At 31.8% G+C, this 27,743-nt stretch overlaps 1 protein-coding gene across 5 annotated transcripts in view; it reads left to right on the forward strand.

Moving 5' to 3' along the window:
• The window catches only part of LOC101888654 (calcium-binding protein E63-1), a 233,132-nt gene that overhangs the window by 196,427 nt on the left and 8,962 nt on the right, over positions 1 to 27,743 (forward strand). For all 5 annotated transcript variants that reach the window (XM_059132213.1, XM_059132211.1, XM_059132212.1 and 2 more), the window contains 2 exons: positions 16,884 to 17,037; positions 20,049 to 20,197. In XM_059132213.1, coding sequence (XP_058988196.1) covers positions 16,884 to 17,037; positions 20,049 to 20,197 — 303 coding nt within the window. The remainder of the gene's footprint in view (positions 1 to 16,883; positions 17,038 to 20,048; positions 20,198 to 27,743) is intronic.

Below are 27,743 nucleotides of genomic sequence, written 5' to 3' on the forward strand. Positions count from 1 at the left end.
GGTACGTTTCTCTTATCTTTTCTCAGAAAGGCTATCACAGAAACAGTGATTTACTTGGGTTTCAAATTAAATAGAAAAGAGGGAAATAAAAAAGGAACACTGGTGCGTATAATTGTTGTCATAACGTATACGCAGCCGGGTACTCACATGAAACATGAACTTGCAGTTGTAAAAAGTTGGCAGGTTATATCAAAATTTTAGACCCACAAATTTTATCATTTTTTCCACACTTTTACAAGGGATTAGTTGGCTTCATCAAAAAAGAGAAGGGTTTTTATTTTTTAACAACTTGAATCTATTTTTTGAATTAAGAACCTTGAAAATTTTCCCAAAATTTTGCATAATGCTGCCAATGCTGTAGAACATGGTTATATTTTTTAAACCTTTTTAAACTATGCTACTAAATAATGAAAAAAAGAGAAAATAAAATACAGAGGAACATCGACGCGTATAAATGATGACATTAAGTATACGCAGGAATTTCAATTTAATTGAATTTAGGGATACAAATGTGGATGTGGCTATGGGACAGGGAAATTATAAGAAATATTGCAGCAACTTTGGAAAAAATGCTAAATTTTTCAAAAATAAAAAATAAGGTTCTTAAGGCCAAAATGGATGATGTTTTTCCATGGTACACATTGAATATACAAATTCCCTTTGTTCAGAGACTCACAATGAAATTTGATTTAGAATATTTCTTTCTTTGGCACTTTCCCCAAATAATAAAGTTTAAAGGGAGACATTGCGTTGAATGGATATGTGTTAAATTGGAAGTAAAGACGTAACACATATAATTTACACTTATGATATATAAATATCGAATGTAATTTTCTATATGATACATATTAAGCATACAAATTTCTTTTGTTCAGAAGCTAACAATGGAATTTGGTTTAGAATATTTCTTCCTTTGACACTTTTGACTTGGTATGCAATTTTCTTGAATATTATTATACTTAGATAAATAGTTTATTCTGAGATTTATAGTGAAATTTGGTGTAGAATATTTCTTCCTTTGACATTTTCTGCCTAAAACGAAACTTTATGTTACTTCCAAGCATAAATTGCAAACAGGCCGTGGAAAAATTTCTTCCAAAAATTAGGATATATTTATGTACCAACATTTATGATGTTTTTTATATTTACCAATTTCTTTCGCTCAGAGACTCACAATAAAATTTGACTAAAAATAGTTCTTCCTTTGGCACTTTCCAAAAAATGGAGAATTAAGGGAGATTTTGACTTGGAATGGAAACGTGTCAAATTTAACAGTAATTAATGTATCATATAATTTTCAATAAATAATGTTCGAATGCAATTTTCTTATTTTTTCGGTGTTAACTCCAAAAACGGTCGAGGAAAAAATTATCGAAAAAATAAGAAATATTTTCGTGCTTTTTATGGCAACATTGATATCAATATTTTCCCGATATATAATGGAAATCAATATTTCTTTTCCCTGGTAACTTATGGTGAAATTTGGTGCAGATTATTTCCTCTTTTAACACTTTCTACCTAGAATTAAATTTTAAGTTACTTTCATGCACTAACTTGAAAAAAGGCCTATGAGAGTTAGATAAAAAAATTAGGAACTTTTTTCGGGGTTTTCTACGTTGATGGAAATATTTTTTGTAGGAAGTGGAAATATCGATATATTTTCCTTGATGACTTATAGTGAAATTTTATTAAGAATATTACTGTCTTTGACGTCATCCTTCGAGAATGATGCTTTGTAAGAGAATTTTGTTTGAATTCACATAAACTACGTATTTAACCCTAAAATGTGATTTTAATAATTATTAATTTCTGACGTTTTACGTAGGTTGTAGACTTTTGATGTATTTTGGCATTTGTTGAAGAATTTCATGACAATTAATTTTTTAGAATATTTTGACTTGCTACGATCCCATTTAATAGGAAATTTTAACCATATTTTGAAAAAAAGGCTTAACAATGTCCCTTTGGTGAATCGTTTGAGGGTTAACATTTTTTACACAAATAATATTCGTACTGTTTGCAGCAATATTTCCGAAGAAACTATCTACCTAAAATTCACGCATTCCCAGAAAACTTAAAACGAAAATTCCAAAGAATGTCTGGCGTATAAGTAGTGACAGTACTCATACGCACCCTTTTATTTTTAATATATGTTAAGACATAACCAGTCGATTTTATAGATTTTTATTTTTTAAAAATCCTTTATAAGCAACCTTTCAAACCCCCAGAACTTTGCCAAAAAACTGACATTTAGTCAAAAAGAAAAAAATAATAAATTTCGATCTTTATCTGCTACTGCCACTGCTACCGTTCTGTCATGTGACAATCCTTCACAGTTGGTGGCATTTAAGTTTATTGTTTGTTTGTTTGACTTGCCAGTTTTTTTGTTTTCTCCCTTTCTCTTGTTTTTATTTTGGCGCCATTAGGCTTTTATGTCTTGAACGAACAGAAAACAAGGAAACTTTTGCAACAACAACAACGAGAGCAGCTATCAAGGTAACACTCATTATACACATATACTTGTTGTTATATTTTTTTTTTTCATTTATTGTTGTTGTTGAAGATGATGATGATGATGGCTGTGGCATAGAAAACAACCATTACCCACTCGAAAAAAAATCTCTGTGACATTGCCTTGGCTGGCTGCCTGCTGGCCTTCAGTTGTGTTTTTTTTTTTGTTCTCTGAGATATTTGAGACGCCAGATATCCAAAATGCAATATCAAGGACGTTGCATTGAAAGCCGGCACCCATATCTCAAAGTATATGCATGTGAATGTGTGTATGTATTTGTGAGGGGGGTGGGGGAAGGGTTGAAATGCTTAAGGATAAGTGCCCTTTATATAAAACAAAATACAATATAAATAACAAAAACCAAATAAAACAACAGCAACAACAACACAAAGGTAACTTTGTTGGCAACTCTTGATAATTGTTGATCGTTGATGATGAAATGTTGTTGGTGGGTGGGCCAGGTTGTAAATTGTGAAGGGCGACAGTGGAACCAGTGCTGGGACTGAGAAAGCAGAGGAAGGTACAAATATATTGCAGGTAAAATAGATATAGGCAAAAGGCAGAAACACCCTAGTTTATATTGTCAAACTAACAAAATAACGGCAGGCGTACCAGCGTATACGTAATGACAACAATTATACGCACTGGGGTTCCAATTTTGTTAGTGTTACTCATACGCCTGATTTTTTTGAAACTGACAGTCAAAGATTTCTTGGAATCCGTCAATTTTTGGTATATATTGTATTGTAGAATATTCATAACAATACGTAGATTATTTGAGTCGAAAATTGTAAACTTCAAAAGATTTACCATTGGGGTCTTTTTGGTCTAGAAACTCCATTAAAACGGAATCGTAGGAAGTGAAAATATTCTACAAAATTATTTGTCATCAAATTCGACCAAAGGTCTTAAAATATATCAAAACTCTACATGTTATGGAAACTTCGCAAATTAATAAATATTACAATTACATTTTAAGGTTAAAAACGTATTCTATTTGAATTTATGGCAAAACCTTATACAAAACATCATTTTCGGAGGATGAGGTCAAAGACAATAATATTCCTCATCAAATTTCACTATAAGTCATCAAAGAAGAGAAATCTGTATTTCCACTATATCCTACGAATATCACCACCATCAATATGGGGAAACAATGCGAAAAAAAAATTCCGTAATGTTTTTGATAAATGTTTCCTCCGTCTTTTTTCAAGTTGCTGCATGAAAGTAACATCAAATTTCATTTTAGGTGGAAAGTGTTGAAGGAGGAAATAATCTGCACCAAATTTCACCATAAGTCACCAAGGAAAAGATATATTTATTTCCATTATATATCAGAAAAATATTGATGCCAATGTTGCCATAAAAGCATGTTTTTAATCAATTTAACCTCAGTCTTTTTTCAAGTTAGTGCATGAAAGTAACATAAAATTCGGTTCTAGGTAGAAAGTGTTAAAAGATGAAATAATCTGCACAAAATTTCACCATAAGTCGCCAAGGAAAAGATATATTTATTTCCATTATATATCAGGAAAATATGGATGCCAATGTGCTATAAAAAACACGAAAATATTTCTTATTTTTTCGATAATTTTTTTCTCGGCCGTTTTTTGAGTTAATGCCTAAAAATAACATAAGATTTCGTTTTAGGCCGAAAGTATCAAAAGAAGAGTTGTTCTACACAAAATTTCACCATAAATCTCAAAATAAACCATATGCCTAGGTATAATAGTTTTGAAGAAAATTACCTTAGAATTTTGTATTTTACAAGTGAAAATAATGTGTTTACATTTTTTACTCCTAATTTAATAGGTTTTCAACCCAAGTCAAAATCTTCCTTCACATCTAATTTTTTGTGGAAAGCGTCAAAGGAAGAAATATTCTACATAAAATTTGACTATAAATCTGAGAATGAACCATTTATCTAGGTTCAATAGTTTCTAAGAAAATGACATTCGAAATTTAAATATTTAGAATTTAAATTATGGGTTTACGTTATTAAAGCTATACTTTATGTGAGTTTATGCAAATTTATCCTGCAAAGCATCAGTTTAGAAGGATGACAAAATTATTCTTCATCAAATTTCACTATAAGTCATCAAAGAAGAGAAATCAATATTTTCACTGCATCCTACGAATATCACCACCATCAATATGGTGAAAAAACGCAAAAAAATCCCTATTGTTTTTGATAAAATTTTCCTCGGTCTTTTTTCAAGTTGCTGCATGAAAGTAATATAAAATCTCATTTTAGGTAGAATGTGTTAAAAGAAGAAATAATCTGCACCAAATTTCACTATAAGTCACCAAGGAAAAGTTGTCTCTATTTCCTTTATATATCAAGAAGATATTGCAATCAATGTTGCTATAAAAAAAACACGAAAATATTTCTTATTTTTTCGATAATTTTTTTCTCGGCCGTTTTTGGAGTTAATGCCTAAAAATAACATAAAATTTCGTTTTAGGCCGAAAGTATCAAATGAAGAGTTGCTCTACACAAATTTTCACTATAAATCTCAGAATAAACCATATGTCTAGGTGTAATAGTTTTTAAGAAAATTATCTTAAAAATTTGTATTTTACAAGTAAAAATAATGTGTTACCATTTTTTACTCCTAATTTAATAGGTATTCAACCCAAGTCAAAATCTCCCTTAAAACTTACTTTTTTGTGGAAAATGTCAAAGGAAGAAATATTCTAGAACAAATTTCACTATAAATCTCAGAATAAGTCACACACCTAGGTTCAGTAGTTTCTAAGAAAATGACGTTAGAAATTTAAATATTTAGAATGAAAATTATGGGTTTACGTTATTAAAGCTATACTTTATGTGAGTTTATGCAAATTTATCCTGCAAAGCATCAGTTTAGAAGGATGACAAAATTATTCTTCATCAAATTTCACTATAAGTCAACAAAGAAGAGAAATCTGTATTTTCACTATATCCTACGAAAATCACCACCACCAATATGGTGAAAAAAAAAACACAAAAAAATCCCCACTGTTTTTGATAAATTTTTCCTCGGTCTTTTTTAAGTTAATGCATGGAAGTCATATAAAATCTCATTTCAGGTGGAAAGTGTTAAAAGAGGAAATAATCTGCATAAAATTTCACCATAAGTCACCAAGGAAAAGATATATTTATTTCCATTATATATCAAGAAAATATTGGAATCAATATTGCTATAAAAAACACGAAAATATTTCCTAGTTTTTTGATCAATTTTTCCATGGCCTATTTTGGAGTTAATGCCTAAAAATAACATAAAACTACGTTTTAGGCCGAAAGTATCAAAAGAAGAGTTGTTCTACACTAGACTTCACCACAAATCTCAGAATAAACCATATGCCTAGGTATAATAGTTTTGAAGAAAAGTACATTCGAAAATTATATATTACAAGTTAAAATTATGTGTTCACATTTGTTTACTCCTAATTTAATACGTTTCCATGCTAGGTCAAAATCTTCCTTAAAACTTAATTATTTGTGGAAAATGTCAAAGGAAGAAATATTATAGATCAAATTTCACTATAAATCTCAGAATAAATCATACATCCTGGTTCAATAGTTTCTAAGAAAATGACGTTAGAAATTTAAATATTTAGAATGAAAATTATGGGTTTACGTTATTAAAGCTATACTTTATGTGAGTTTATGCAAATTTATCCTGCAAAGCATCAGTTTAGAAGGATGACAAAATTATTCTTCATCAAATTTCACTATAAGTCAACAAAGAAGAGAAATCTGTATTTTCACTATATCCTACGAAAATCACCACCACCAATATGGTGAAAAAAAACACAAAAAAATCCCCACTGTTTTTGATAAATTTTTCCTCGGTCTTTTTTCAAGTTGCTGCATGAAAGTCATATTAAATCTCATTTTAGGTGGAAAATGTTAAAAGAGGAAATAATCTGCACAAAATATCACTATAAGTCACCAAGGAAAAGAAATCTCTATTTTCATTATATATCAAGATAATTTTCAAATCAATGTTGACAAAAAAAAAAAAACGCGAAAATATTTCTTAATTTTTTGATCAATTTTTCCATGGCCTTTTTTGGAGTTAAGGCCTAAAAATAACATAAAATTTCGTTTTTGGCCGAAAGTATCAAAAGAAGAGTTCTTCTACACAACATTTCACCACAAATCTCAGAATAAAGCATATGCCTAGGTATAATAGTTTTGAAGAAAAATACATTCGAAAATTATATATTACGAGTGAATATTATGGGTTTCTTTTTTTTACTGATAATTTAATACGTTTTCATGCCAGGTCAAAATCTCCCTTAAAACTTAATTTTTTGTGGAAAATGTCAAAGGAACAAATATTCTATATCAAATTTCAATATAAATCTCAGAATAAGTCATACACCTAGGTTCAATAGTTCTTAAGAAAATGACATTAGAAATTTAAATATTTCAAGTGAAAATTATGGGTTTACGTTATTAAAGCTATACTTTATGAGAGTTTATACAAATGTATCCTGCAAAGCATCAGTTTAGAAGGATGACAAAATTATTATTCATCAAATTTCACTATAAGTCATCAAAGAAGAGAAATCAATATTTTCACTATATCCTACGAAAATCACCACCATCAATATGGGGAAAAACGCGTAAAATGTCCCTAATGTTTTTGATAAATTTTCTTCGGTCTTTTTTCAAGTTAATGCATAAAAGTCATATAAAATCTCATTTTAGGTGGAAAGTGCTAAAAGAGGAAATAATCTGCTTCAAATTCCACTATAAGTCATCACAAAAGATATTTCAATATTTCCACTATATCCTACGAAAATCACCACCATCAATATGGTGAAAAAACGCAAAAGAATCCCTACTTTTTTTGATAAATTTTTCCTCGGTCTTTTTTCAAGTTGCTGCATGAAAGTAACATAAAATTCGGTTCTAGGTAGAAAGTGTTAAAAGAGGAAATAATCTGCACCAAATTTCACCATAAGTCACCAAGGAAAAGATATACTTATTTCCATTATATATTAAGAAAATATTCAAATCAATGTTGACAAAAAAAACGCGAAAATATTTCTTAATTTTTTGATCAATTTTTCCATGGCCTTTTTTGGATTTAATGCCTAAAAATAACATAAAATGTCGTTTTAGGCCGAAAGTATCAAAAGAAGAGTTCTTCTACACAACATTTCACCACAAATCTCAGAATAAAGCATATGCCTAGGTATAATAGTTTTTAAGAAAAATACAGTCGAAAATTATATATTACGAGTGAATATTATGGGTTTCTTTTTTTTACTGATAATTTAATACGTTTTCATGCCAGGTCAAAATCTCCATTAAAACTTATTTTTTATGGAAAATGTCAAAGGAAGAAATATTCTAGATCAAATTTCACTATAAATCTCAGAATAAGTCATACACCTAGGTTCAATAGTTTTTAAGAAAATGACGTTAGAAATTTAAATATTTCAAGTGAAAATTATGGGTTTACTTTTTTACTGCTGATTTAACACGTTTCCATTCTAAGTCGAAATCTCCCTCAAGACATGATTGTTCGGCGGAAGTGTCAAAAGAAGAAATATTCTACACGAAATTTCGATATAAATCTCAGAACAAACTATACATCTAGGTGTAATACGTTTTAAGAAAATTACGTTCTAATGTTATAAACCAAAGGAAAAAAATATGTGTTTACATTTACTACTGCTAATTTGACACGTTTCCATCCCTAGTCACAATCTCCCTTAATTCTACATTTTTTGGGGAAATTGCAAAAGGAAGAAATATTCTGAATCAAATTTCATTGTGGGTCTCTGAAGAAAATAAATTTTTATATTTAATATAAAATAAAAAAAAACTGCAACAAAGTCGAACCCCATAATTTTTCCTTTTTTCATTTTCAAATTTTATTGAATGAAAGCAAAAAAAAATGTCGGAAATAGCATCAAATTTTAGAATAAGTTTAGATTTGTTCGAATTGGTCACCTTTGGCACGAATTATGTCCTTCAAACAGCCAATGAAACCGTTACACGCTGCCCGAATGTTGCTCTGCGGTATTTTGGCCCATTCCCGGCGAGGCGCTTGCTTGGTGATCGATATTTTGGTATTTTTTAGTGCCAACCTTGCTTTCCAAAATACTCCCCAGACACAATAGTCCAACGGATTGGTATCCGGAGATTTTGGTGGACATTGTGCGCTGGAAATGAAACGAGGAACCTCATTTTGTAACCATTCTTGGGTGGGGCGTGCTGAGTGCGATTGCAGTGCTGAGTCCTGTTGGAATGTCCAAGGTCTGCGGCCAAAATATTTGCATGCCCAAGGCTTTAATACACCCTTCAGAATATTTTCACGATAATAATCGGCATTTATTCTGATGCCACGGTCGATTAATACGGAGAGCGAGCATCGGCTTTTATGGCGGCCCACACCATCACCATGGCCGGCGCTTGAGTTCTGGTGGCCAACCGAAGGTGCACATTTTCAGCTGACCTCTTTGGCAAGTAAACACGATCATTTTGTTTGTTTACAAACTGCTGGACAACGAATGTTTTCTCATCGGAGACGGAGAAAACCTAATTCGCCAGTTCACCATTTTCGGCCAAGCGAAGCACTCTTTAGCTCCTTTGAGTCTATTTTCTTTCTGTTGCGGTGTAAGTTCTTGCACTTTTTGGAATTGCAATGGCTTTATGGCCGAGCTCATTTTTCAATATTTGCCGAATGGAATATTGCGATATGTTCAGCTCATGAGCCATTTTTCTGCCAATGCGACGCAGGTTTCGATCAAGTCGCTTCTTTACTTTTCGAACCATTTCTGCTGATGTTGCTGTTTTCTTCCGTCCTCTTCCTTGACGTTGGGCTATGCTACCAGTATCATGTAATCGGTAACGAGCGATGGTACGAGACACAAAAGATTTATTCACATTTAAATACTGGAGAGCACTCCATATGGTTGGTGGTTTTCCAGCCAAATATAAAGAAATCACACTATCACTCTTGAATTCCGAACCACGAATAACTTTTTTTCCCGCAAAATTCTCACCAAAATGCTTTTGTACGCTTGAAAACAATATAATGAGCTGTCACTGGAATAATTTTAACAGCTGTCGGACAAGTGGCTTAAAAATGGCATCAGTCTGAAGTTGATTGCAGTTTTTTCATCTCATCCTGTATGTGTTACGTCTTTACTTCTAATTTAACACATTTTCATTCCAAGTCAAATTCTCCCTTAACTTCCCATTTTTTGGGGAAAGTGTCAAAGGAAGAAATATTCTACATCAAATTTCATTGTGTGTCTGTGAACATCGGAAATGTCTATACCTTATAAGTACCATTCAAAAATACCACCAATTTTTTGTTTATAAAAAAAACCTTTAATATTTCCGACAAATTTAGCATTTTTTTTTTTAAAGTCGCCGCAAATGTTCTGATAGTTCCACTACCCAATAGCCACACACACACATTTGTATTCCTGGTCGTCATTAAACTGAAATTCCAGCGTATACTTAATGTCATCATTTATACGCATCGATGTTCTCCTGGATTTTATTTTCTCTTTTTTTTCATTATTTAAAAGCATAGTTTTGAAAAGGTTTAAAAATATAACCATGTTCTGCAGCATTGGCAGCAGCATTATGCACAGTTTTGGGACATTTTTCAAGATTCTTAGTTCAAAAAATAAATTCAAGTTACCTCAGTCCATTAGGGCAGCAGTCTCTTGTTAAAAAATAAAAACCCTTCTCCTTTTTGATGGAGCCAACTAATCCCTTGTAAAAGTGTGGTAAAATTGTGGCTCTAAAATTTTGATATAACCTGCCAACTTTTTACAACTGCAATTTCTTGTTTTATCTGAGTACCCGGCTGCGTATACGTCATGTCAACAATTATACGCTCCAGTGTTCCGTTTTTATTTTCTTCTTTTCCATTTAATTTGAAACCCAAGTAAATCACTGTTTCTGTGATAGCCTTTTTGAGAAAGGTTTAGAGAAACGTCCCTGAATTCCAAGCGAAGAACAAAAAAAATAGATCCAAATTCAAGTGTATGGTACCTCGATTCATTAAAGCAGTCTCTTGTTAAAAAATAAAAACCCTTCTCCTTTTTGTTGGAGCCAACTAATCCCTTGTGTAAAAATGTGGAAAAAATTGAGAAAAATGTGGCTCTAAAATTTAATAAAACCTGTCAACTTTTTACAACTGCAAGTTCACATTTCATGTGAGTACTAGGCTGCGTATACGTTATGGCAACAATTATACGCACCAGTGTTCCTTTTTTATTTCCCTCTTTTCCATTTAATTTGAAACCCAAGTAAATCACTGTTTCTGTGATAGCCTTTCTGAGAAAGGATAAGAGAAACGCCCCTGAATTCCAGGCGAAGAACAAAAAAATAGATCCAAATTCAAGTGTATGGTACCTCGATTAATTAAAGCAGTCTCTTGTTAAAAAAATAAAAACCCTCCTCCTTTTTGTTGGAGCCAACTAATCCCTTGTGTAAAAATGTGGAAAAATTGAGAAACTTGTAGCTCTAAAATTTTGATATAGCCTGCCAACTTTTTACAACTGCAATTTCTTGTTTTATCTGAGTACTCGGCTGCGTATACGTTATGGCAACAATTATACGCACCAGTGTTCCTTTTTTATTTTTCCTTCTTTTCCATTTATTTTAAAACCAAGTGAATCACTGTTTCTGTGATAGCCTTTCTGAGAAAGGATAAGAGAAACGTCCCTGAATTCCATGTGAAGAACGGAATGCCGGTCTTACATTTTCGTTGTTGCTATTTGCTTGCCTTACTAAATTCTAACCTTGTAAAATAGCATACATTTAGGCACTAGACAAATAATGCATTACATCTACAATTAAAATAACAATAATACAATAACAATTCAAAATATAATGTGTTTTTTATAAAGAAAAGCTAACATTTCATTGTTTTTAAAAACCACTTAAATAACATCAGCAACAATTGCAAACAATCATGAAAAATGCCATTAAAATAATAAACGCTTAGTTGTGTAACCGAAAAAATTCCCAAACAATGGCAAATTGTTTGCCTCCCCATGCCCCACGAATTTGAGAGGAGAAAATTCTATACTTGCCGGGTAGATTACAACTGAGCCGCCGCCATTTGTCATATGACATTCGTTTATCCGAAATGAACATAATTCGATTTGCAATGAATCGCTTACCGAGGCATTTGGTTGTTAAGCCTCTAAGGTAATGTAAAATTTGGCGATTTTGTGGGAGAAGCTTAGAGGTGTAAGGGATTTAAGAGATTATTTATGAGAGTTTTAGGACTGATAATTTGGTACAAATGGAGCATATTACTATTATCGAATTTCGAAAATAGGTCTAGGATTCCGTAACAAAAAATCAGAAGAGGAACTGGTTTCATTTGGAAAAAATTGAATTTTGAAATAAAAAAACAGCCTCTGTAAAAAAGCGGCATGGAGCTGCTTTGTATTTCATATTTTTTGTAATTTTATAACATAGTCTACTGTCATTGTAAAAATTTTTAAATAAGGATCATGTTTTAAAATTGGAAATACAATATTCGAGGCTTTGTTACAGGCAGTCCCTATTATTTTTTCAATATGTCCAAATCGTACTCTAGAATTTAATATCTTGAACTTTGGTGCGTATAATTTATGTCACAACGTATACGTTCATAGATCTCTTTGGATATTTTGATGGTATTACTTTAAACCCGTCTTCAAACACATGTGTATAGCCTGAAATTCTCAATACACCCGATGTATAAAATAACTATGGAAAATATCAATGAAATTTGCTGGAAATATTAGCGCCAGACATGTTGCCTCATAACTTTGCCACTTAACCTTTATTGCCTCATGGAAATAGCCTTCCAAAAAGCCAATAAATTTTATTCCAGGGTAATAAAAATCAAGGGCAGAATACATACTCAAATCAAACAAAAAAGAATATAAATTTCTTAGGAAATTACATTGAACTTTGCTTGCCAACTCACTTCTTTCGAAAAAAAAACTTAAATAGTTTACAGTGAAAACAAATATTTAATTTCCGGTTTTAAGCCACTTTTTCTTTGTCGCTGCTTGTGTGCCATGTTACTCTCTCTCCTTGCATCCCTGGCCTCATTTACTTCCTGTTAACCGCTGTTGTGGAACCTCACTGCGTATTATTAACATGTTTTGTACAAATAACGCTCATTCAACATACGCCCACCTCAACGAGAGCGTAGAAACTCAAGCACGCTTATCCAATGCCACTTTGATGACAGTTAACCTTTTCAGTGCCAAAAGAAAAATATGTTGTGATTATAAAAATCTATGGAAATAAAAAATTAGAGCGGAAGACCAGGAGGAGTATTAAATTATTTTCCTCATTTGATTTTTTGTGATTTATTGAGAAAAAAATGCGAAATTATGGACCTAAGCAACTAATTTTGTTGGACCAAAAATACAGGTTTCTCCATTGGTGTTGTGACAGATATGGCTACTTTTTTGGATTTTCATAGATTGTCAAATTGCAATAACTTTCAGATATTTGAAATACGAAAAAAATTCTAGATCTCTATGCACAGTTTGAAATTTGTTTATTTTAATGAATTATTTAATAATTCAATTACTTGGCCACTGGAGCGTATGCTTGTTGTCATAATGTATACGCAATGAGACCATTTGAATTTCGTCTGAAGCTTCTGAGCTCCTGAAGTGCCTTCTATAGATAAAAGTATTTTCTAAAGGTCTTTGCCTTCAGAAGCCTTAGAAGAAACTCATTCATTCATTGCGTATACGTGATGACACCAGTCATACGCTCCATATTATTTCAAGGATCGAAAGGAACGTGGATTTTTTAGAGAATATTTTTTCAAGGATCAAAGGACGAACCAACGTTGATTTTTTAAAGAATATTTTTTTAAGGATCAAAGGACGAACTTACGTTGATTTTTTAAGAATATTTTTTCAAGGATCAAAGGACGAACCAACGTGGATTTTTTAAAGAATATTTTTTTAAGGATCAAAGGACGAACTTACTTTGATTTTTTAAAGAATTATTTTTTTTTTTATCTATAAAGGTCTTTTGAAGGGTCTTCTATCTATAAAACATCATTTGAAAGGTATTCTACCTAAGGAAGGCCCCTTCGAGGACCTTCTACATATAGAAGGCCTTATGAAGGGCATTCTATCTATAGAAGGCCTTTTGAAGGGTCTTCTATCTATAGAGGGCTCTTTGAAGGGTCTTCTATCTATGGAATGCCCTTTGAAGTGTCTTCTATCTATAGAAGATTCTTTAAATGATCTTCTACATATAGAAGGCCTTTTGAAGGGCTTTCTATCTGTAGAAGTTCCTAGAATGGTACTTTACGTATAAGAGGCCCTTTGTGGGGTCTTCTCATGAACTTCTCTACAACATCGAATTGCGCGAATTTCATCGCATTTACATCTGCAAGTATGAGGGCTTCTACACACATCTGATTGGTAATTTGATAACTAGTTATTCATGAGCTACAGCCTGTTATTATGCAACAGTTTTGTTCAACCATATCAAATACGTCTGGCGAAGACTCTCGTAACTTAACACTTTATGTACCCATATGTAGTTTCATAATCATCAAACAATTTATGTGGAATTAGGTGGGAGTACGGTGGCGTATGATTGCTTTCGACAAGTATACGCCACCAAAAAATTACAAAAAATAAAATCATATAATTTGAATTTAAGGGGATTTAAAAAAAAATTTTTTTCAAGGACCAAATGGAGCGTGGACTTTGTAAAGAATATTTTTTCAAGGACCAAAAGAAACGTGGTTTTTTTAAAGTAATATTTTTTCAAAGACCAAAATAAACGTGGATTTAAAAAAAAATATTTTTTAAGGACCAAAAGGATCGTGGATTTTTTAAAGAATTCTTTTTAAAGGACCAAAAGAAACGTGGATTTTTTAAAGAATATTTTTTTCAAGGACCAAAAGGAACGTGAATTTTATAAAGAATATTTTTTCAAGGTCCAAACGGAACGTGAATTTTTAAAAAATATTTTTTCAAGGACCAAAAGAAACGTGGATTTTTTAAAGAAAATGTTTTCAAGGATCAAAATTAACATATATCCTTGAAGAATATTTTTCAAGGCCCAAAAGGAACGTGGATTTTTTAAAAAATATTTCTTCAAGGTCCAAAGGTACGTGGATTTTTTAAAGAATATTTTTTCAAGGACTAAAAGAAACGTGAATTTTTAAGGAATATTTTTTCAAGGACCACCAGAAACGTGTATTTATTAAAGAATATGTTTTCAAGGACCAAATGGAACGTGGATTTTTAAAGAATATTTTTTCAAGGACCAAAAGAAACGTGGATTTTTTGAAGAATATTTTTTAAAGGACCAAAAGAACGTGGATTTTTTAAATATTTTTTAAAGGACCAAAAGAACGTGGATTTTTTAAAGAATATTTTTTCAAGTATCCAAATAAATGTGGATTTTTTAAAGAATATTTTTTTAAGTATCCAAATAAACGTGGATTTTTAAAGAATATTTTTTCAAGGACCAAAAGTGACGTGGATTAAAGAATATTTTTATAAGGTCCAAAAGGAGCGTGGATTTTAAAGAATATTTTTATAAGGTCCAAAAGGAGCGTGGATTTTTAAAAATAAAATTCTAAGGACCAAAAGTGACGTGGATTTTTTAAAGAATATTTTTTCAAGGCCCAAACGGAACGTGGGTTTTTAAAAAATATTTTTTCAAGGACCAAAAGGAAGGTGGAATTTTTCAAGGATTAAATAAACGTGGATTATTCAAATAATATTTTTTCAAGGATCAAATAAACGTGGATTTTTTAAAGAATATTTTTTCAAGTATCCAAGTAAACGCGGATTTTTTAAAGAATATTTTTTCAAGTATCCAAATAAACGTGGATTTTTTAAAGAATATTTTTTTAAGGTCCAAAAGGAGCGTGGATTTTTAAAAATAAAATTTTAAGGACCAAAAGTGACGTGGATTTTTTAAAGAATATTTTTTCAAGGACCAAAAGTGACGTGGATTTTTTAAAGAATATTTTTTCAAGGACCAAAAGTGACGTGGATTTTTTAAAAAATATTTTTTCAAGGACCAATAGAAACGTGAATTTTTTAAAAAATATTTTTTCGAGGACCAAGAAAAACGTGGATTTTTTAAAAAATAGTTTTTCGAGGACCAAGAAAAACGTGGATTTTTTAAAAAATATTTTTTCGAGGACCAAGAAAAACGTGGATTTTTTAAAGAATATTTTTTCAATATCCAAAAGGGACGTGGATTTTTAAAAAAATATTTTTCAATGTCCAAAAGGGACGTGGATTTTTAAAAAAATATTTTTCAATGTCCAAAAGGGACGTGGTTTTTTAAAAAATTTATTTATTCCAATGTCCAAGAGCGATAATAAGATTTTTACAATGTCCCTTGTATTGCTAGAAGGCTCACTAAAAGGCCTTTTCAGATAGAATACCTCTCAAAGTAGCTTCTATAGATATGATATCCTTCGAAAGGTCTCCTATAAATAGAAGACCATTCAAAGGCTCTCTATAGATATGAGACCCTTCAAAGGGCTTTATATAGAAATGAGATCCTTCAAAGGGCCTTCTACTGATGGAAGACCCTTAAGAGAGCTTCTGTAAATAGGAGACCCTGCCTTCTACATGTAGAAGTCCCTTTACAGTCTGTTATAGATAGAAGTCCCTTCAAAAAATCTACTTTGAATAGAATTCTCTTCAAAGGTCCTTCTCTGGATAGAAGACCCTATATAGAACCTTCTATAGATAAAAGACCTTTAATGGAACCTTCTATAGATATATGACCCTTCTAAGGGCCTTTTATAGACAGAACGTCCTTCAATGAGCCTTCTACTTATTAAAGACACTTAAAAGGTTCTTCTGTAGATAGAGGAGCAAAGGATCATCTATAGATAGAAGAGCCTTCAAAGGGCCTTCTATGGATATAAGGCCCTTCAAAGGTCCTTCTATAGGTAGGAAACCCTTCAGGGGCCTCCTCTAAAAATCACGCTAAAAAAAGATCTTCTGAATAGAAGACATTTGGTGGATTAAGAAAATTAATGTTTTATATAATTATATTTTTCTAACTATCCATAAATTCCTTTTAGGAATTCACTTTGACTTCCCCTCCTGCAACCGTCCAAATTCCATTGGTCCATCTCTCATCGTTTCTAATTAAGTTATAGGAAAAAACTTCATTTTTTATTTCATGATGGGGGGAAACAAGTATTTTAGTTATTTGCTACGATTTCATTGTTTTAATTGCATTCGTATTTTTTTCTCTCCCCACTCTCTCGCCCTGCTGTACCCTGCCAACGACAACAATGTTTGCCGACACGTTATTGCAAATTCTGTAATACCCGATGGCTTATTGGTGTTTGCTGCTGCCATTGTTCCCGTCATCTAGGTAATGGTTTAATAAATGAAGCGGAATTCCTGCAATGGGTGGGTCGCATACAGGCCCTGCGCGACGAGCAACACCAACAACAGCAACAAGAGGAAAACGCCAGCAAACCCGATGAATTGGATGATGTCACCCAGGATTTAATTGCAGCATTTAGGTATGTATCCATGCCTCTGTTCAATAGTTTGAAAGTGTGTATTTGTGTGTGTGATGTATGATTGTGTGGGTGCTTGTTGGACCATTTAACCACTTGAACATGAATGTGGCACAGTGGTTTGTCTCCTCGATGGCTGCTCGCTCTCGGCTGGAGTCATCTGAAAATGACATAACCCCCAACTGGATGCACGTTTTTAAGGGGAATTGGAGGAATTGTTGTAGTTGTTGGTTTTTGTTGTGGTCCTCCTCAAAGTGTTTTGTGTCTGACAAGTGGTTGCGTATGGTAACATATGGCATAAATGTTATCAGCAGGACATGCTCAAAATGCCATGCCCTTTTAAAAGGGACATTAAAATAGTTTTGAGTTTTGGACAAGTCAATACTCTCGGATTTTTTTGGAACACAAAAGCAACGAGGATTTTTTAAATATATTTTTTCAAGGACCAAATTTTAAAAATTATTTTTCAAGGACCAAAGGCAACTTGGATTTTTTAAAAATTATTATTCAAAGGCCAAAGGCAACATGGATTTTATTAAAATTATTTTTCAATTTTTAAAAATTATTTTTTGACGAACAAAGGCAACGTGGATTTTTTTTAAATTATTTTCTAACGAACAAAGGCAACGTGGATTTTTTAAAAATTATTACTTTTTTCAAGGACCAAAAACAACGTGGATTTTTTAAAAAATATTTTTCAAGGACCAAAGGCATCGTGGATTTTTTTAAAATTATTTTTCAAGGACCAAACGGCCAATGTGGATTTTTTAAAAATTATTTTTCAAGGACCAAAGGCAACTTGGATTTTTTAAAAATTATTTTTCAAGGACCAAAGGCAACGTGGATTTTTTAAAAATTATTTTTCAAGGACCAAAGGCAACGTGGATTTTTTAAAAATTATTTTTCAAGGACCAAAGGCAACGTGGATTTTTTAAAAATTATTTTTCAAGGACCAAAGGCAACGTGGATTTTTTAAAAATTATTTTTCAAGGACCAAAGGCAACGTGGATTTTTTAAAAATTATTTTTCAAGGGCCCAAGGCAACGTGGATTTTTTAAAAATTATTTTTCAAAGGACTAAAGGCAACGTGGATTTTTTAAAAATTATTTTTCAAGGACCAAAGGCAACCTAAATTTTTTAAAAATTATTTTTCAAGGACCAAAGGCAACCTAAATTTTTTAAAAATTATTTTTCAAGGACCAAAGGCAACCTAAATTTTTTAAAAATTATTTTTCAAGGACCAAAGGCAACGTGGATTTTTTAAAAATTATTTTTCTAGGACCAAAGGCAACGTGGATTTTTAAAAAATTATTTTTCTAGGACCAAAGGCAACGTGGATTTTTAAAAAATTATTTTTCAAGGACCAAAGGCAACGTGGATTTTTTAAAAATTATTTTTCAAGGACCAAAGGCAACGTGGATTTTTTAAAAATTATTTGTCAAAATCCAAACCCAACGTGGATTTTTTAAAAATTATTTTTCAAGGACCTAAGACAACGTGGATTTTTTAAAAATTATTTTTCAAGGACCAAAGACAACGTGGATTTTTTAAAAATTATTTTTCAAGGACCAAAGACAACGTGGATTTTTTAAAAATTATTTTTCAAGGACCAAAGACAACGTGGATTTTTTAAAAATTATTTTTCAAGGACCAAAGACAACGTGGATTTTTTAAAAATTATTTTTCAAGGACCAAAGACAACGTGGATTTTTTAAAAATTATTTTTCAAGGACCAAAGACAACGTGGATTTTTTAAAAATTATTTTTCAAGGACCAAAGACAACGTGGATTTTTTAAAAATTATTTTTCAAGGACCAAAGACAACGTGGATTTTTTAAAAATTATTTTTCAAGGACCAAAGACAACGTGGATTTTTTAAAAATTATTTTTCAAGGACCAAAGACAACGTGGATTTTTTAAAAATTATTTTTCAAGGACCAAAGACAACGTGGATTTTTTAAAAATTATTTTTCAAGAACCAAAGACAACGTGGATTTTTTAAAAATTATTTTTCAAGGACCAAAGACAACGTGGATTTTTTAAAAATTATTTTTCAAGGACCAAAGACAACGTGGATTTTTTAAAAATTATTTTTCAAGGACCAAAGACAACGTGGATTTTTTAAAAATTATTTTTCAAGGACCAAAGACAACGTGGATTTTTTAAAAATTATTTTTCAAGGACCAAAGACAACGTGGATTTTTTAAAAATTATTTTTCAAGGACCAAAGACAACGTGGATTTTTAAAAATTATTTTTCAAGGACCAAAGACAACGTGGATTTTTTAAAAATTATTTTTCAAGGACCAAAGACAACGTGGATTTTTTAAAAATATTTTTTCAAGGACCAAAGACAACGTGGATTTTTTAAAATTTTTTTCAAGGACCAAAGACAACGTGGATTTTTTAAAAATTATTTTTCAAGGACCAAAGGCGACGTGGATTTTTTTAAAATTTTTTTCAAGGACCAAAGACAACGTGGATTTTTTAAAAATTATTTTTCAAGGACCAAAGGCGACGTGGATTTTTTTAAAAATTATTTTTCAAGGACCAACGTGGATTTGGTAACATTAAGTCCTCAGATTTCCCCATCCTTGCCTTTAACCCTGTATAGCTTACATCCTTCACCACAAAAGCCCAGCCGATGTCAGCATCAAAATGCGTTTTACAACGTTTTTTTTTTCTCTCTCTGCCATTCTCTGCGGTTTTTGTGATTTGCCTAGTCTGTCATTGAGCGTGAAAGGCCATTAAGTGCGGTGTTATATAAATCCTCGGGAAAAACAAATGCGAAGAAAAAAATCTGATATCTTTTGCACAACATGACTGCCTGCCTCTGTGTGTGTGCGTGTGTGTGGTAGATAGCTGTGGTGTTGGTGAAAGCCACAATGTCAAACTGATTTTTTTTTTTCATTTTTATCCTTTTATTGCTCTACTTGAAAATTACATTGTTTTGTTGTTGTTGTTGTAAACCAATTTGTAAATTTGTTGTTTTTTCGCACTCCAATTCATTTACAGAGTATTTGATCGGGATGGCAATGGCTTTATTACCCGTGATGAATTACAAACCGCCATGGAAATGATTGGTGAGCCCCTGACAGAGACACAGCTGACACAGCTATTGGCCATAGCGGATCTGGATCAGGATGGGCGAATCGATTATGAAGGTAAGTGGGAGATTACATTTTCAAATATTTTCCAATTACATTCGAAATACCCAAGGATGGGTAATCTGAATTACAACTCCTTTCTAAAGTCAAAGAAGTACTCTTCTCATTCCCTTTTGATTCCTTTATCCCACTTATCCCTTTTATTTTCTTGACCTTTGTGAAAATTCGAAAATCATTTAATTAGGATTATTTGCTGCTCCTTGCCCAAGCCTGTGTGCGTGCGTGCATGCTTGAACAAATATACATTTCTACTTAATTACATTCTATCCGTGTCCGTACGTTGTTCCTTTGTTGTCTCGTAAATATTTACTCGTCCTTACGCCCACGCAGTGTCTGTCCTTTTTGTTTTTTTCGTTCTGGGTTGTGTCATTTGTAGTACGTCTCGATTACATAAAAAATACGACGACAAGTGGCACACATGCACTTGGACACATGCAGGTCAACAGGGATGGGAAGGAGGTATTCGTATAAATAATAAATAATTCAAATTTAAAGGATAAATAAATTATTTGTAATTTGTGGATACATAATTTATCAAAAAATTCGGATAAAAAAAATTATCCACACCTGTGGATAAATAAGTTAGCTAAATTTGTGGATAATAGATTATCCACGGTTGTGGATAAAAAATATCCAGACTTTATGAATAAATAAAAAATTCACATTTGTGGAGGAAAAATTATCCACGTTAGTGGATAAAAAATGATATATGTTTCGACATTTATTGATAAATAAATTATCCTTGTTTGTGGATAAATAAATTATCCACTTTTGTGGAAAAGCAAAATTTTCCACAAATTTGGATAAGTAAATTATCCACATTAATTATCCATCTTTTTGGGTAAATAATTTATCCATCTTTATGGATAAATAAGCTATTCTCATTTTTCGGATAATTGAATTTGGGAATAAATAAATTATCCTCGATTTGTGGATAAACAACTGATCCACGTTTTGTGGATAAATAAATTATCAACATTCGTAGGTAAACAATGATCCGTATTTTGTGGATAAATGAATTATCCAAATTTGTGGATAAATAAATTATCCACATTTTGTGGATAAACAAATTTTTAAATGTTTTGTGGATAAATAAATTTCCCACATTTACGAATAAATAAATTATTCTCAAATTTAGATAAATAAATTATCCACCTTCTGTGGATAATCGTTTTATCCACATTTGTGGATAAATAAACTATCCACATTTCGTGGATTAATAAGTATCAACGTAAATAAATTTTCCCCATTTGTGGATAAATAAATTATTCTCGAATTTTTATAAATAAATTATCCACGTTTTGTGGATAAAAAATTATCCTTATTTGGTGGATAAATAAATTATATGTATCGTACATACATTATCCGCGTCATTTAGATATCGTAGATACATTATCCATGTCATTTAGATATCGTAGATACTTTATCGGCGTGATTTAGATATGGCATATACATTATACAAGAGCTATATACATTACCCATTTCATTTTGGTATCGTAGTTACGTTATACACATCATTAATATATCGTGGATACGTTACCCACGTCAATTATATATCGTAGATACATTATCCATGTCATTTAGATATCGTAGATACATTATCGACGTGATTTAGATATGGCATATACATTATAGAAGACCTGGATACATTATCCATGTAATTTTGGTATCATAGATACGTTATCCACGTCATTTAAACATCGTATTTACATTATACCAGACGTAGATACATAGATACATTATACACGTCATTTAGACTACGTAGATACATTATCCACGTCATTTACATATCGTAGATACATTATACCAAACGTAGATACATTTTACACGTCATTTAGATGTCGTAGATACATTATACCAGCCGTAGCTACATTAACCACGTCATTTAGATATCATAGATACATTATAGCAGATGCAGATACAATATATGAGGTGTGGATACATTATCCACGTCATTTAAATATCGTAGATACATTATAGCAGATATATTATATGAGATGTAGATACATTATCCACGTCATTTAGATATCGTAGATACATTATACCAGACGTAGATACATTATCCACGTCATTTAGATATCGTAGATACATTATACCAGACGTAGATACGTTATCCACGTCATTTAGATATCGTATATACATTATACACGTCATTTAGATATCGTAGATACAATATATCAGACGTAGATACATTATACACGTCATTCAGATATCGTAGATACATGCACCAGACGTAGATACATTATCCACGTTATTTAGATATCGTAGATACAATATACCAGACGTAGATACATTATACACGTCATTCAGATATCGTAGATACAATATACCAGACGTAGATACATCATCCATGTCATTTAGATATCGTAGATACAATATACCAGACGTAGATACATTATACACGTCATTCAGATATCGTAGATACATTATACCAGACGTAGATACATTATCAACGTCATTTAGATATCGTAGATACATTATACCAAACGTAGATACATTATCCACGTCATTTAAATATCATAGATACATTATACCAGACGGAAATACATTATCCACGTCATTTAGATATCGTAGATACATTATATCACACGTAAATACATTATACATGTCATTTAGATATCGTAGATACAATATACCAGACGTAGATACATTATCCATGTCATTTAGATATCGTAGATACATTATACCAGACGTAGATACGTTATCCACGTCCTTTAGATATCGTATATACATTATACACGTCATTTAGATATCGTAGATACAATATACCAGACGTAGGTACATTATACACGTCATTCAGATATCGTAGATACATGCACCAGACGTAGATACATTATCCACGTCATTTAGATATCGTAGATACAATATACCAGACGTAGATACATTATACACGTCATTCAGATATCGTAGATACATTATACCAGACGTAGATACATCATCCGCGTCATTTAGATATCGTAGATACAATATACCAGACGTAGATACATTATACACGTCATTCAGATATCGTAGATACATTATACCAGACGTAGATACATTATCAACGTCATTTAGATATCATAGATACATTATACCAGACGTAGATACATTATCATCGTCATTTAGATATCATAGATACATTATACCAGACGTAGATACATTATACACGTCATTTAAATATCGTAGATACATTATACAAGACGTAGGCACATTATCCAAGTCATTTAAATATCGTAGATACATTATCCACTTCATTTAAATATCGTAGATACATTATCCACTTCATTTTAATATCGTAGATACATTGTTCACGTCGTTTACATATCGTAGATACACTATCCACGTCATTTAAATATCGTAGATAAATTATACCAGACTTAGATACATTATATACGGCATTTAGATATCGTAGATACATTATCTACGTAATTTAAATATTGTAGATACATTTTTTAAGTTCTCTAGAAATCTTAGATACATTATCCATATCATAGATACATTATTCATGTCATCTAGGTGTCGCAAATACATTGTATGCTGTGGATAAACAAATTATCCAAGTATGTGGATAAAAGTGTATCCAAGTATGTGGATAATAAATTATCCACACATTGGATAAATAAATTATCCACTTTAAAATAATTATCCACATTTTGTGGATATTTTATTAAAAAAATACGCACTCCCATCTCTGTCTCAGTAGCAAAAACTTAAAGGACTTAACGTAACCATTCTCATGGCCCCATCAAGTGCCTTATTTTCTAGTTCATCATCATCGTCGTCATCAGCATACTCAGCATTTTGTTTATGACCCTAGAAACAAACGAGGACATTATTAATTTTTCCCCCATTTTGTCTAAGTATTTTGTCAGACTTGCATTTTTGTTGTTGTTGTTGTTGTTGCAGAATAACCATGACAAGCTGTTGCTTTTGGGGTCCCTGAAAAGTTTATTAACCTTAAGCTTGCTTGGCCGGCCATCTTCTGCTGGCAAAAGAAGTGCTCACGTATGAAATGAAGAGACTCGTGTCTAGCTTACCCATGGGCTACTTGTTATGCAGGAGGTTTTTTGGTGATGTGGAAATGTGGGGATTTTTTCAAAACCGGTTTGAAGGTCAGGTTTTGAAAAATAATATTTTTTCATACGAATTTTAAGGAAATTGGTTTCTTATCTAAAAACTAAGAAATGATTGCCACCTAAAAATCCTACCCCTCAAAATTTTTCCACAATTCCCTTAATAATCGGTTTTATTATCCTTCTCCCTCTCTCCCTGATTCTCCATCATGTCCTGCCTATGTTTCTTCATAACAATGTCCTTCAGTCATTTGTCTTCCCTTCTTTTGCGCTGCCAAACACTTGAATAACAATAGCCAGAATTTTTTACCAAGTTGCCACATTTGGCTATCACCTTCACCACGACACGTTTGTCGTCCCTCTAAACAGATCTACAAATTGTCAACACACTTACCTAAATACCAATATTTACATTCAAATAAAATATTCATAGCAACACTTAAAGCAAATTTGTTTTAGAAATAAAAGGAAAATAGCCTGAGAGGGAAAGCAACAGGGTGGAAAAGTGAAAAGGAGAAGAGGTATTTCTCTTCAGGCTACGATACAGCTTATTAGGATAGGACGGGAGTAATATGTGTGCATTAAAATTTAGTTCCAATTCCTTAGAGTCGTAACTAATTTTTATACGTTCATCAGCCATTTCATTCATCATGCAATTGGACTGCTATTATTCTCAGCGAACTCTCATTTGAATGGGTTCATTCAATCGATTTATTTATTTACTCACACGCACACACACACAAAAACACTTGTCAATGCCTCATCGCATTGCATGGAGGAGAGTGGCAGTTGAGAACATGTTACTAATATATTTACTAATACGTTATACTAGTTCTTTCTCAATTTGGACACATATTATCGATTATTATTCTGAAAGGGAAGAGAGGAAACAGTGTAGAGAGAAGAGTCAAAAAGAGAGTGGATTTGTTTTAGAAAAAATCTTTTTAAGGACTTCAAATTTTTAAGACATTTTAACGAGGTTTAGGTCCTCGATAACCGTGGATTTTGTAAAGAATATATTTTCAAGAACCAAAGGACCATTAAATGTATCTACAGTTTCTATATAACTAGGATAATGTATCTATGGCGTGGATAATGTATCTAGAGCATATCGTAAAGATGGTTAATGTATCTATTGTAAGGATAAAGGGTCTACAGTGTCTAGATAATTTGGATAATATATCTGAGGTGCGGATTATGTATCTAGAGCTTATCGTAAACGTGGATAATGTATCTATTGCGAGAATAATATATGTAGTATCTAGATAACTTGGATAGTGTATCTATGGCATGGATAATGTATCTATAGTATCTAGACAATGCAGATAATATATCTGAGACTTAAGTAATGTATCTACGATATGTATACATCATGGATAATGTATCTATGGTATAGATAATGTATCTACGACATTAATGTTTGGAGTAGCTAATGTATCAACAATATGTACACATCATGGATAATGTATCTATGGTGTAAATAATGCATCTACGACATGTATCGTTGGCATAGATAATGTATCTACGATAGAGAATGTGGATAATGTATCTATGATGTATAAATGACGTGGATAATGTATCTACGATATCTAAATGACATGGATAATGTATCTACGTCGTGTATAATGTATCCACGATATCTAAATGACGTGGATAATGTATCTACGATATCTAAATGACATGGATAATGTATCTATGATATCTAAATGACGTGGATAATGTATCTACGATATCTAATTGGCGTGGATAATGTATCTACAACATCTAAATGACGTTGATAATGTATCTACGATATCTAAATGACGTGGATAATGTATCTACGATATCTAAGTGATGTGGATAATGTAGCCCTGATATCTAAAAGACGTGGACAATATATATACGTCGTGTATAATGTATCTACGATATCTAAATGACGTGGATAATATATCTACGATATCTAAATGACGTGGATAATGTATCTACGATATCTAAATGGCGTGGATAATGTATCTACAATATCTAAATGACGTTGATAATGTATCTACGATTTCTAAATGACGCGGATAATGTATCTGCAACATCTAAATGACGTTGATAATGTATCTACGATATCTAAATGACGTGGATAATGTATCTACGATATCTAAGTGATGTGGATAATGTAGCCCTGATATCTAAAAGACGTGGACAATATATATACGTCGTGTATAATGTATCTACGATATCTAAATGACGTGGATAATGTATCTACGATATCTAATTGGCGTGGATAATGTATCTACAACATCTAAATGACATTGATAATGTATCTACGATATCTAAATGACGCGGATAATGTATCTACGTCTTATATAATATATCTACGATATCTAAATGACGTGGATAATGTATGCACGATATCTAAATGACGTGAGTAAAGTATTTACGATATCTAAAAGACGTGGATAATCTATCAACGTCGTTTATAATGTATCTACGATATCTAAATGACGTGGATAATGTATCTGCATCGTGTATAATGTAACTACGAAATCTAAATGATGTTGATAATGGGTCTACGTTGTGTACAATGTATCTACGATATCTAAATGACGTAGATAATGTATCTACGATATCTAGATGAAGCGGAGAATGTATCTAAGTCTTGTATAATATATATACCATATCTAAATGGCGTGGATAATATATCTATATCGCGTATAATGTATCTACCATATATAGGGAATGTGAATAATGTATTTATGGCTTGAATAATGTGTTTACGATATCTAGAGGATATAAATAACGAATCTTCATCCCTTATAATCCATCTATAGTATATATACAAGGTAGATTAGGTATCTACGATATGTAAACATAATGGATAATGTGCGTATGCCTTAGATAATGTATCTACGACATCTAGATGACATGGATAATGTATATATATATCTGGAGAACGTGGGTAATGCATCTTTGGTGTGAATAACGTCAACAACAAACGTTGTTTTAATAGCATTTTTTCAAGAACCAGTAGCAACGTGGATTCATAACAAAAATTTTTTCGAAGACCTAACTTCGAGGACTTTTTAAAGATTTATTTTTCAAGGACCTAAAGGCCAATCATCTCTCAATTTTTATAGAATATTTTTTCAAGAACAGTAGCAACTTGAGTATTTTTTTCAGGACCTGAGCAGCCAAGGCCAATCATCTTACTTTTTTTTCAATTATTTTATTTATTTATTTATTTTTTTTTTTTTCAAAGACAATTTTTTTTAGTTCCAGGTACAAGAGGGTTGTCCTGTAAATGTTTTGTTTATTCATTTATTATTTAACACAATTTGTTAAGCCGACAGACAGACACACACCTACCATTATTTGTTTTCATATCATTTGCACACATACACCCACGAGACCACTTTATGCCGCTGTATGAGTGTGGTTTTAATGAATGTCTAACACATGGGCGTCATTTAAACGTTACTGTATTAGCAATTAACAATTATTTGATTCGAAGTGATAAGGAGAGG

This window comes from Musca domestica, unplaced genomic scaffold (genome assembly GCF_030504385.1).
Source record: "Musca domestica strain aabys unplaced genomic scaffold, Musca_domestica.polishedcontigs.V.1.1 115, whole genome shotgun sequence".
NCBI lineage: Eukaryota > Metazoa > Arthropoda > Insecta > Diptera > Muscidae > Musca > Musca domestica.